This window comes from Phyllobates terribilis, unplaced genomic scaffold (assembly GCF_046119375.1).
Source record: "Phyllobates terribilis strain yellow unplaced genomic scaffold, ASM4611937v1 Scaffold_11__3_contigs__length_659146591, whole genome shotgun sequence".
Taxonomy (NCBI): domain Eukaryota; kingdom Metazoa; phylum Chordata; class Amphibia; order Anura; family Dendrobatidae; genus Phyllobates; species Phyllobates terribilis.
Genome location: NW_027362771.1, coordinates 324,653,823 through 324,666,380, shown reverse-complemented (window position 1 = coordinate 324,666,380; position 12,558 = coordinate 324,653,823). Strand labels below are relative to the sequence as shown.

At 43.8% G+C, this 12,558-nt stretch overlaps 1 protein-coding gene across 3 annotated transcripts in view; it reads left to right on the top strand.

Annotated features, from left to right (window-relative positions):
• Positions 1-12,558, top strand: part of LOC141166185 (src substrate cortactin-like) — a 133,789-nt gene that overhangs the window by 83,600 nt on the left and 37,631 nt on the right. For all 3 annotated transcript variants that reach the window (XM_073652634.1, XM_073652636.1, XM_073652635.1), the window contains one exon: positions 10,735-10,845. In XM_073652634.1, the coding sequence (XP_073508735.1) occupies positions 10,735-10,845 (111 nt within the window). The remainder of the gene's footprint in view (positions 1-10,734; positions 10,846-12,558) is intronic.

Genomic DNA, 12,558 nt, shown 5'->3' with positions numbered 1-12,558 from the left:
CAGACGGCACTTCCGAGCGCCAACTGGCGGTGCTGGAGCCCAGGGATAAGAATGAAAACAGAGGAGCCAGAGGTGTAATTGGAGCAACTTTAAAATCTGTAGTAGTGAGAATGTGGACAGAGCAGGAGAAATTGCCGTCCGCACAGCAGGGGAACAGCTGACGTTACTGAACCCCAATAACACGGCAGCAAGTGTTGACTGTGCAGACAGCACTTCCGAGCGCCAACTGGCGGTGTTGGAGCCCAGGGTAAATACTAAAAACGGAGGAGCCAGAGGTGTAATTGGAGCAAGTTTTAAATAAGTAGCACAGTGAATATGGACAGAGCAGGAGAAATTGCCGTGAACACAGCAGGGGAACAGCTGACGTTACTGAACCCCAATAACATGGTAGCAAGTGTTGACTGTGCAGACGGCACTTCCGAGCGCCAACTGGCGGTGTTGGAGCTCAGGGATTACAGTTCAGGTGGTAGAAACATGAACAGAACAGGAGACCTGGATACTGTTGCCAACCAATTATTTATTCTGGAAGAGGACTGGCAAATTCATGAGAGATCCAGGCCTTGTTCATTTTGAGAAAAGTAAGCCGGTCAACGTTATCGGAGGATAGTCGCATGCGACGGTCTGTTAGTACACCACCTGCGGCACTAAAGACGCGTTCCGATAATACACTAGCAGCAGGGCAAGCTAGCACCTCCAGTGCATACTGACTAAGCTCTGGCCATGTATCCAGCTTACAGACCCAAAACTTGAAGGGAGAAGAGCCGTCTGGGAGTACACTAAGAGGGCAAGACATGTAGTCTGTCACCATCTGACGGAAACGTTGCCTCCTGCTGACTGGAGCTGTCTGTGATGGTGTAGACATTTGTGGCGGCGGGGACACAAAACTTTGCCACATTTCGGCCATACTGGTCTTGCCTTGTGCTGAGGCGCTGCTTCTGCTCCCTCTTTGTGCAGAGCTTCCTCCACTGCCTCGACGCACTGAGCTGCTTTGTAAAGCACTAGCAGCACTGCTCTCGGTTGGAATGGAGAACATGATGGAATGCACCAGTGCGTCTTGGTACTCCCGCATTTTACGCTCCCGGTTCAATGGTGTTATGAGGCTTTGTAAGTTGTCCCGGTAGCGAGGATCTAGGAGGGTGGACACCCAATAATCAGCCGTGTTGAGAATGTGGGCGATGCGGCGGTCGTTTCTGAGGCACTGCAGCATGAAATCAACCATGTGCTGCAGACTGCCAACTGGCCAAGAAACGCTGTCCCCTGCTTGAGGCGTGATCTCTGCCTGCTCTGCATCACCCCACCCTCGCTCTAGATACTGACTACTAGAGCATTGTGTACCTCCCTCCTCTGGACAGATGTCTTCCTCATCCATTGACTCCTCCTCATCCTCCTCACAAAGTGTCCCCTGCCTAGGCCTTTGTGAGGAACCACGTTGCGCAGACTGTAGAGAAGCAGATGGCATTTGTGACTCCTCATCCTCCACCTCTTCCAAAACCTCGTCCCTTAGTGCTTGCAGTGTTTTTTCAAGCAGGCAGATAAGGGGGATAGTCATGCTGACTAGTGCATCATCTGCACTCGCCATCCGCGTGGAATAATCGAAGGCACGCAAAACGTGGCAAATGTCCTTCATAGAGGCCCACTCAGTGGTGGTGAAGTGTGAACGGCGCGCACTGCGACTTGTTTGCGCCTGCTGCAGCTGGTACTCCATTACTGCTGCCTGCTGCTCACACAACCTCTCCAACATATGTAACGTTGAATTCCACCTGGTGGGTAGGTCACATATGATGCGATGTTCCGGAAGACATAATCGGCGCTGCAGAGCTGCAATGCGTGATCTTGCATTGCTGGAACGCCGCAAGTGAGCGCACTCTATGCGGACCTTGTGAAGCAGTGCATCAAGATCCGGATAGTCCCTCAAAAAACTCTGCACGACCAAGTTGAGCACATGTGCCAGACATGGGATGTGAGTGAGGTTGCCTAGGCCCAGAGCTGCCACCAGATTTCGGCCATTGTCACACACTACCATGCCTGGCTGGAGATTCGCTGGCACAAACCACACGTCACTCTGCTGCTTGATGGCATTCCAGAGCTCCTGCGCTGTGTGGCTTCGATTCCCCAAAGAAATTAATTTTAATACGGCCTGTTGACGTTTGGCCACGGCTGTGCTCATATCGGTCATCATAACAGGTAACCGTTCACGGGTCGATGTGGAGGTAGACCGTGACGGCTCCTGCAGCGCTGATTCAGAGGAACTGGAGTATGAGGAGGAGTCAATGTGTACAGACTGGATTCCTGCAATCCTTGGAGTTGGCAGAACACGTACAGCGCCACTCTCAAGATCTGTACCCGGCTCCACAACATTTACCCAATGGGCAGTGAGGGAAAGGTATCGTCCCTGTCCATGCTTACTGGTCCACGCATCAGTGGTCAGGTGGACCTTGCTACTGACGGCGTTTTGTAGCGCATGTTTAATTTTTCCCTCCACATGATGTTGCAGGGCAGGGACGGCTTGCCTGCTGAAATAAAAGCGGCTGGGCACGTTGTATTGTGGGACTGCCAATGCCATAAAGTTACGGAATGTGTCAGTCTCCACCAGCCTGAATGATAGCATTTCAAGGGCCAGTAGTTTAGCAATGCCAGCATTCAGAGCCTGTGCTCGGGGGTGGTTTGCCGAGTATGGGCGCCTTTTCTCCCATGCCTGTGCTAACGATGGCTGTAGACTGGCCTGGGAGTGTGAGGATGACTGGGAAAGTGGTGCTGTGGGTGGAATTACACTGTGTCTCTGTACAACAGTGCCAGAGATTCTTCCATGGCGATCCTGTGAGGAAGCCGAACCAGCTGTGTGTGAGCTGGAGGAAGAGGCTACAACACGAGCTGAAGAGGTGGTAGGTGGCGCTGTAGGTTGGCCTAGGTCTTCAGTGTGTTTGTGTAACTCCACCACGTGCTTGGTCCGCACATGTTTCCACATATTTGTGGTATTGAGGTTGCTGACACTTTTCCCTCTTTTCACCTTCTGATTACACAGCTTGCATTTGACAAAGCAAATGTCATCTGCAACTGTGTCAAAAAAGGACCAGGCACTGCAAGTCTTGGGAGCGCCCGCTTTGGATTTTGGAAGAGCCATGCTCCTAATGGGTGCCGAAGTGGAGGCTACAGGCAACCAAGTCTGCCCCCTCCCTCTCCCTCCTTTTTGGGCCGTTCGGGGAATCTCTTCCTCAGAGCTGCTCCCACCACCTTCCTGTCCCTCACGCCATGATGGGTCAAGGACCTCATCATCTACACCACCCTCTTCAAACAACTGCTTCTCCTGGGTAGTCTCGACAGCACAGTACGCACCAGAAAGTGGCACCTGAGTCTCATCATCAGATGCGTACTGAGGTGTGCTGCTGACCATAGGCACTGGCCCACCCGCCTCTTCAGATTCAGAGAGACAAAACGGTTGCGCATCACTGCATACTACCTCTTCTTCAAATTCTCGAATTCTGCTTGGCTGGCCCCCTCTTTCCAAGCCAAGAGATTCAGAGAACAGAAGTAGAGATGGCTCCTGTCCAGGGCTCTCTGACTGCCTGGGCAATTTGGCAGGTGGTGAAGAGACAGATGGGTGCTCTTCAGTGCTCAGGACCTGAGAGGATCTGGAACTAATTGAAGTCGATGCGTTAGCTGCCATCCATCCGACAACGGCTTCAATTTGGTCCTCGCGCAGCAGTGGGGTACGGCTAGCTCCTACAAAGCTGCGCATAAAGGACTGTTCCCTGGTAAAACTGGGGGATGCTGAGTCACTGGTGCCCGCAGCAGGCACAGAATCCCCACGTCCTCTCCCTGCAGGCACAGAATCCTCACGTCCTCTCCCTGCAGAAACTCCACGCCCACGCCCACGACCACGACCACATGCCTTACTCCCTGCCTTCTTCATCTTGGTAGACTGATAAAGATAGGCAGAAAAGTACTAAGGGCTTAGTGTGCTTATTCCTGAACAGCTGCTAACAGGTATAAGAAACACTAATTTTATAAAGTGTGGACTAGACTTTAATATGAGCTAATGTGGCCTACACAACTGTAAAGTGGAGTGTTTGGTGAACTTTATTTAGGTTTTTTTTGTCACAAAAAGACACTGGATGTGCCTAAAGATGTAATAACGATAGTATCACAAACTTTTTGTAGCTATTACAATGTAGGAAGGTAACCTACAATGCAATAGATGAGGCTGCAAAAAATAGGCTAATACTAATCTGGCTGGGGCTGCAGGGCCCAATGCTGCAGAAAGGCTCCTCTATCTACTCCTATATAGTGTGTTTGGAATCAATTTAGCTGAATATGGATGGAACCACCACACTAATAGGAGATATCAGGAAAAATTATGAATTGGCAATAAAGGACAATGTATGAGGCAGTGACACACACTGAGTGCACTACAACCAGACGGGGTTGAAGCACACACTACAGGGTGAGCTGCACTCACACACCAGACCTTGCAGACAGCGGTGAACAGTACAGATGCAGAGCACTGTGCATTAGTGCTGCAAGACGGAAAAAAATTTCTCTATCTACTCCTATATAGTGTGTTTGGAACCAATTTAGCTGAATACAGATGGAACCACCACACTAATAGGAGATATCAGGAAAAATTATGAATTGGCAATAAAGGACAATGTATGAGGCAGTGACACACACTGAGTGCACTACAACCAGACGTGGTTGAAGCACACACTACAGGGTGAGCTGCACTCACACACCAGACCTTGCAGACAGCGGTGAACAGTACAGATGCAGAGCACTGTGCACTAGTGCTGCAAGACGGAAAAAAATTTCTCTATCTACTCCTATATAGTGTGTTTGGAACCAATTTAGCTGAATACAGATGGAACCACCACACTAATAGGAGATATCAGGAAAAATTATGAATTGGCAAAAAAGGACAATGTATGAGGCAGTGACACACACTGAGTGCACTACAACCAGACTTGGCTGAAGCACACACTACAGGGTGAGCTGCACTCACACACACAGACCTTGCAGATAGCGGTGAACAGCACAGGGAACTGTGCACTAGCACTGCAAGGCACAGTGATTTAGAAAGTAGCTTGGGTAAAGCAGTATAGAGCAAATAGGTAGCTAAAACTGTCCCTCAGAACAACAGCGTCCTATCCCTAACTGAATTCACAGCAGAGTGAGCTCAAAATGGCGGCGGTGGCTTTTATAGTGCATCATGACATCATTTCAGCAGCCAATCACAGCCATGCCATTAGTTAAGATGCCTACATGCCTAACAGGATGTGCCCACACTTCTTAGGATCCTCATTGGCTGAATAAAATGAAAATGTCTCATTGCATTATGGGAACTTCCGATTCCGGTATACGATATTGCAATAGTATCGGAATTAAGTATCGGAATTCCGATACCGCGAATATCGGCCGATACCCGATATTTCAGTATCGGAATGCTCAACACTAACTGCAGCTAAGCTGACCTGTGCACAATATAAATAAGGGAAATAAGATATTGTATAATTGTACCTGACACTATAATATAGAGTTGCTCAGGAATCCCAAACCAGCCCCAAATAGGATCACAGCATCAGTCTGGTTCAAACCATGTAAATAAACAAGAAAAACAATAATAATAACAGTGTTGGGCTAGAGTTAGGGTTGGGGTTAGGGTTGGCTTAGGGCCAGGGTTAGGGTTGGGCTAGGGTTAGGGTTGGGCTAGGGTTGGGCTTGCGGTTAGGGTTAGGGTTGGAGTTAGGGTTGGGCTAGGGTTGGGGTTGTTAGGGTTGTTTTTTTTTTCAAAAGTGAAAAAAAAAAGATGATAATATGGCGACTAGTGTTGACCGCTAGTGCTCGCTACTTAAGTTTGCAACAGGTGCTCGGGTATGCATTGAGTATCACGAGTGCTCAAATTACATGCTCGAGTCTCTGTCCCATATGCTTCGCGGCCAAAAAAACCCCGCGGGGATTGCCTGCCATGCACTAGCGATCCCCGCATGTTTTTTTTGGGGTGTCTAATAACCATGAAACATGTGGTCGAGGACTCAAGCATGTCACTCGAGCATGTCACTCGAGCACCCGTGATACATGGTGCATACCTGAGTACCCGATGCAAACTCAAGTAGCGAGCACTTGCACTCAAGACTAATGACAACTTATGCAATATGATGACTTAATGTTATCAAATTCTGTGTCGTACCTCTGGGTTCAAAATGTTCACTATACCCCTTGATAAAATCCCTGAGGGGTGTAGTTTCCAAAATGCGGTCACTTGTGGGGGGTTTCAACTATTTAAGTACATCAGGGGCTCTCCAAACGCGAAATGGCGTCCGCTCTCGATTCCAGCCAATTTTGCGTTCAAAAAGTCACACAGTGGTCCTTCCCTTCTGAACTCTGCCGTGCGCCCAAATACTGTATTTTCCCCACATATGGGGTATTGGCGTACTCAGGAGAAATTGCACAAAAGTTTTTGGGGTCCATTTTCTTCTCTTACCCTTGTGAAAATAAAAAATTGGGGCTAAAACATAATTTTTGTGCAAAAAGTTTGATTTTTTTATTTTCACGCCTCCATTTTATAAACTTCTGTAAAGCACATGGGGGTTCAGAGTGCTAACCACACATCTAGATAAGTTTCCAAGATGGTGTCACTTGTGGGGGTTTCCACTGTTTAGGCACATCAGGGGCTCCCCAAACGCAACATGGCATCCTTAATTATTCAAGCAAATTTTACATTCAAAAAGTCAAATGGCGCTCCTTCCCTTCCGAACCCTGCCGTATGCCCAAGCAGTGGTTTTCCCCCATAAATGGGGTATCTGCTTACTCAGGAGAAATTGCACAACAAACTGCATGGTGCAATTTCTCCTGTTACCCTTATGAAAATGCAAAATTGGGGGCTGAAAAACATTTTTGTGGGAAAAATGTGAAAATTTTATTTTTACGGCTCAATGTTATAAACTTCTGTGAATCACCTGGGGTTTCAAGGTGCTCACCACACATCTAGCTAAGTTCCCTGAGGGGTATAGTTTCCAAGATGGTGTCACTTGTGGGGGTTTCCACTGTTTAGGCACATCAGGGACTTCCCAAACGCAACATTGCGTCCTCTAATTATTCAAGCAAATTTTACATTTAAAAAGTCAAATGGCGCTCCTTCCCTTCCAAACCTTGTCGTGCACCCAAACAGTGTTTTTTCCCCACATATGGGGTATCTGCGTGCTCAGGGGAAATTGCACAACAAATTTTGGCATCCATATTTTCCTTTTACCCCTGCGAAAATAAAAAAAAATTGGGTCTAAAGTAACATTTTTGTGAAAAAAGTTAAATGTTATTTTTTTTCTTACACATTCCAAAAAATTCCTGTGAAGCACCTGAAGGGTTAATAAAGTTCTTGAATGTGGTTTTGAGCACCTTGAGGGGTGCAGTTTTTAGAATGATGTCACTTTTGGGTATTTTCTGTCATAAAGACCCCTCAAAGTGACTTCAAATGTGATGTGGTCCCTAAAAATGGTTTTGTAAATTTTGTGGGAAAAATGAGAAATCGCTGGTCAACTTTTAACCCTTATAGCTCCCTAATAAAAAAAAAATTTGGTTCCAAAATTATGCTGGTGTAAAGTAGATATGTGGGAAATGTTATTTATTAATTATTTTGTGTGACATATCTCTCTCATTTAAGGGCATAAAAATAAAAATTTTGAAAATTGCAAAATTTTCAAACTTTTTGCCAAATTTCGTTTTTTTTCACAAATAAATGCAAGTGATATTGAAGAAATTTTACCACACTCATGAAGTACAATATGTCACGAAAAAACAGTCTCAGAATCAAGGGGATCCGTTGAAGCGTTCCAGAGCAATTACCTCATAAAGTGACAGTGGTCAAAATTGTAAAATTGGCCTGGTCATTAACGTGCAAACCACCTTAAGTTGTAAAGAGGTTAAAAAGGTTGTCCACTACTTTTACATTGATGACCTATCCTTAGGATGGGTCATCAATGTCTGATTGTCCAGGGTCCAACACAAAACATCCCCGCCGATCAGCTGTTATCGGTGGCTCACTTGCCGAACTGTTCTGTCTTCTGGTAGTGGCCAAGGCTTGGTTCTGCATATCCGCCCACTATTCAAATCAATAGGAGGCAGATGTGTGGTACCCGGCCGCGGCCACTATCAGAAGACGGAGCAGCTCGGCTAGTGAGTACTTCCGCCGGCGGCCACCGTGACTGATTCTGTTAACAGCTGATCAGCAAGGGTGCTGGGTGTCGGACCCCGGCCGATCAGACATTAATGACCTATAATAATTCGAAATAATGATTGATGTTTCCTCTGGTAGATCTTGTTTAAAAGGAAGTTATCATTAGAATATGATCTACTAATTAAATCAGTTTTTTTTGTATAAAATGTACTTAAAAACAAATTGGCAATGTTTTGGTTTTTTATTTACATGTCACAATGTGTATTAAAGATAAAAATAGAAATTTTGCAATTTTTACACTAGCCACTGTGGCTTTTTTAAACTTACGTTTCCTTTTGCTTCAGGAAACACATACAGTTGTGCTCAAAAGTTTACATACCCCGGCAGAATTTTTCCTTTCTTGGCCTTGTTTCAGAGAATGTGAATGATAACAAAAAAACTTTTTCTCCACTCATGGTTATTGGTTGGGTGAAGCCATTTATTGTCAAACTATTGTGTTTTCTCTTTTAAATCTTAATGACAACCAAAAGCATTAATATCATATACAGTTAGGTCCATATATATTTGGACAGAGACAACATTTTTCTAATTTTGGTTCTAGACATTACCACAATGAATTTTAAACAAAACAATTCAGATGCAGTTGAAGTTCAGACTTTCAGCTTTCATTTAAGGGTATCCACACTAAAATTGGATGAAGGGTTTAGGAGTTTCAGCTCCTTAACATGTGCCACCCTGTTTTTAAAGGGACCAAAAGTAATTGGACAATTGACTCCAAGGTTATTTCATGGACAGGTGTGGACAATCCCTTTGTTATGTCATTCTCAATTAAGCAGATAAAAGGCCTGGAGTTGATTTGAGGTGTGGTGCCTGCATTTGGAAGGTTTTGCTGTGAAGTAAACATGCGGTCAAAGGAGCTCTCCATGCAGGTGAAACAAGCCATCCTTAAGCAGCAAAAACAGAAAAAACCCATCTGAGAAATTGCTACAATATTAGGAGTGGCAAAATCTACTGTTTGGTACATCCTGAGAAAAAAAGAAAGCCCACAGAAGACAACAGTGGTGGATGATCGCAGAATAATCTCCATGGTGAAGAGAAACCCCTTCACAACAGCCAACCAAGTGAACAACACTCTCCAGGAGGTAGGCGTATCAATATCCAAATCTACCATAAAGAGAAGACTGCATGAAAGTAAATACAGAGGGTTCACTGCACGGTGCAAGCCACTCATAAGCATCAAGAATAAAAAGGCTAGACTAGACATTGCTAAAAAACATGTAAAAAAGCCAGCACAGTTCTGGAAGAACATTCTTTGGACAGATGAAACCAAGATCAACCTCTACCAGAATGATGAAAAGAGAAAAGTATGGCGAAGGCGTGGTACAGCTCATGATCCAAAGCATACCACATCATCTGTAAAACACGGCGGAGGCAGTGTGATGACTTGGGCATTCATGGCTGCCAGTGGCACTGGGTCACTAGTGTTTATTGATGATGTGACACAGGACAGAAGCAGCCGAATGAATTCTGATGTATTCAGAGCAATACTGTGTGCTCAGATCCAGCCAAATGCAGCCAAACTGATTGGTCGTCGTTTCATACTACAGATGGACAATGACCCAAAACATAAAGCCAAAGCAACCCAAGAGTTTATTAAAGCAAAGATGTGGAATATTCTTGAATGGCCAAGTCAGTCACCTGATCTCAACCCAATTGAGAATGCATTTCACTTGTTAAAGACTAAACTTCAGATAGAAAGGCCCACAAACAAACAGCAACTGAAAACCACCACAGTGAAGGCCTGGCAGAGCATCAAAAAGGAGGAAACACAGCATCTGGTGATGTCCATGAGTTCAAGACTTCAGGCAGTCATTGCCAACAAAGGGTTTTCAACCAAGTACTAGAAATGAACATTTTATTTACAATTATTTAATCTGTCCAATTACTTTTGGTCCCTTTAAAAACAGGGTGGCACATGTTAAGGAGCTGAAACTCCTAAACCCTTTATCCAATTTTAATGTGGATACCTTCAAATGAAAGCTGAAAGTCCGAACTTCAACTGCATCTGAATTGTTTTGTTTAAAATTTATTGTGGTAATGTCTAGAACCAAAATTAGAAAAATGTTGTCTCTGTCCAAATATATATGGACCTAACTGTAAGTGATGGTCTGACTGCTGTCACCACCACTAATCATTTGATGTCACAACTCTGATATTGATATCTTACAGTCTTGAAACACCCATTTTAATATTATCACTAATTAAAAGATCAGAATCCAATATGCAGTAATAAGTAAAATCTGGAAGGAGCAATTCTGTTTTCATACATGTAGGAGATTCTTAGGCTATACGTAGCAGGCATGAAGGGTGAATAGTAGAGGCCAGTTTATACAACGTATGCAGAAGCATAAATGGTCCTCTACTGGTATACTGCATGATGTGTATTCCCTATAATACAAGTACACTATTATTGCAGTATATATAACGTGCCTTTTATTTTAGATTCTCCAGTTCATGCTGAAAAATAATAACTGTTAACCGGTTTCATACTGTTTAATTTGTCTTATCAGATCATTCTGTTGGCTTTGGGGGAAAATTTGGGGTACAGAAAGATAGACAAGATAAATCCGCTCATACTTGGAGCCATAAAGAAAAAGTAGAGCTTCACGAATCTCAGACAGGTAATATTTTCCACAGTAATCAGAACACTATTATTATTATTATTCTCAGTGGGGAAGATGTTATATTAAAAGAAAAATCGTCTCTGTCACAGCGCAACCTTCATTTTACTGGAGTACTAGAAGAAATGACCGATACTGTGATTGATTGCTATGGGCAGCAAAGACTTTTTCTTTTTATCATTTCTTAAATTGCCTATAGTGTTTTTACCATTCTTTTTATTTCTGTAAACTATTTTCCTCTATATGTTATATGCAGTTAGTACATAATCACCAAAGACAAAGATGGGAAATGTATCTCTACAGTATGTGAGCCCACATATCATTCAGTACATTATAATTTTCTTTAGAACTTTATTCTCCAACTACAAGTATTATGCCAAAACGGCACCACCCATAATATTCTGGCTCAATGATATAATATATTAATAAAACAGAATATGCGTCAATGTTAGGTTAAAATAAACTGCATCCACTAGTAATTAGCGTAACACTAAGGTCACGGCTCCACTATCAGTATTTGGTCAGTATTCAGTCAGTATTTTTTCTCAGGAGTGGGAGCGAAAACCAGGAGTGGGTGATAAATGCAGAATTGGTGACTTGTTTCTATTATACCTTTTCTCTGATTGTTCATCACCTGGTTTTGGCCCCCACTCCTGAGAAAAAATACTGACCGAATACTGACCAAATACTGATAGTGGGGACGTAGCCTAAGTCTAATTCTGGTGACTCGAGGGTACTGTATACTATACTCAATACCTTTTATTATATTCTGCAACCAGTACATGTTTATGCTGCAGTAGTGTCCCAAAGTTTTGAGCTTCAGTGTTTTTAGGTGTTTTAATCAGATGTTTCTGGGGTTATTGAAATAGATTTATAAGAATTTTGTTCACTTTTATTGACAAATACATCAAATAAAGACTCAACATTTATAGCGTTGACCCTTATTTTTCAAAACTTCTGCAATTCGCCCCGGCATGCTGGATATCAGCTTCTGGGCCAAATCCTGACCAATGATAACCCATTCTAGTCTAATCAGTGCTTGGTGGTTAGCACAATTTCTATGCTTTTTTTTGTCAGTCCACTCTTTGAGGTTCACAATGGGGTTGAGATCTGGGGAGTTTCTTGACCATGGACCCAAAATTTCAATGATTTGTTCACCAAGCTACTTAGTTACCACTTTTGCCTTGTAACATAGTGCTCCATTGTGCTGGAGAAGCATTGCTCATCACTAAATTCCTCCTGGTTCATTGGGAGAAGTTGCTATTGGAGAATGTTTAGACACCATTCTTTATTCATGGCCGTGTTCTTAGGCAAATTTGTGAGTGAAGTCTGAAGGGGGCTTCATCAGAGAAAATAACTTTGCAGGATATACAGTTATTGGATGGCAGAGGAGTGGGGTAAAGTTATTTTCTCTGATGAAGTGCCCTTCAGACTGTTTGGGACATCTGGAAGAATTATTGTCTGGAGAAGAAAAGGTGGGTGCTACCATAAGCCCTGTGTCATGCCAACAATAAAGCATCTTGACACTATTCATATGTTGGGTTGCTTTTCATCCAGGGGAATGTTCTTACTCACAATTTTTTACCTAAAACACTGCCATGAATAAAGAATTGTATCTAAATATCTTACAAGAGCAACTTCTCTCAATGATCCAGGAGCAATTTGGTGATGAACAATGCTTTTTACAGCCTGATGGAGCACAGTGTCACAACA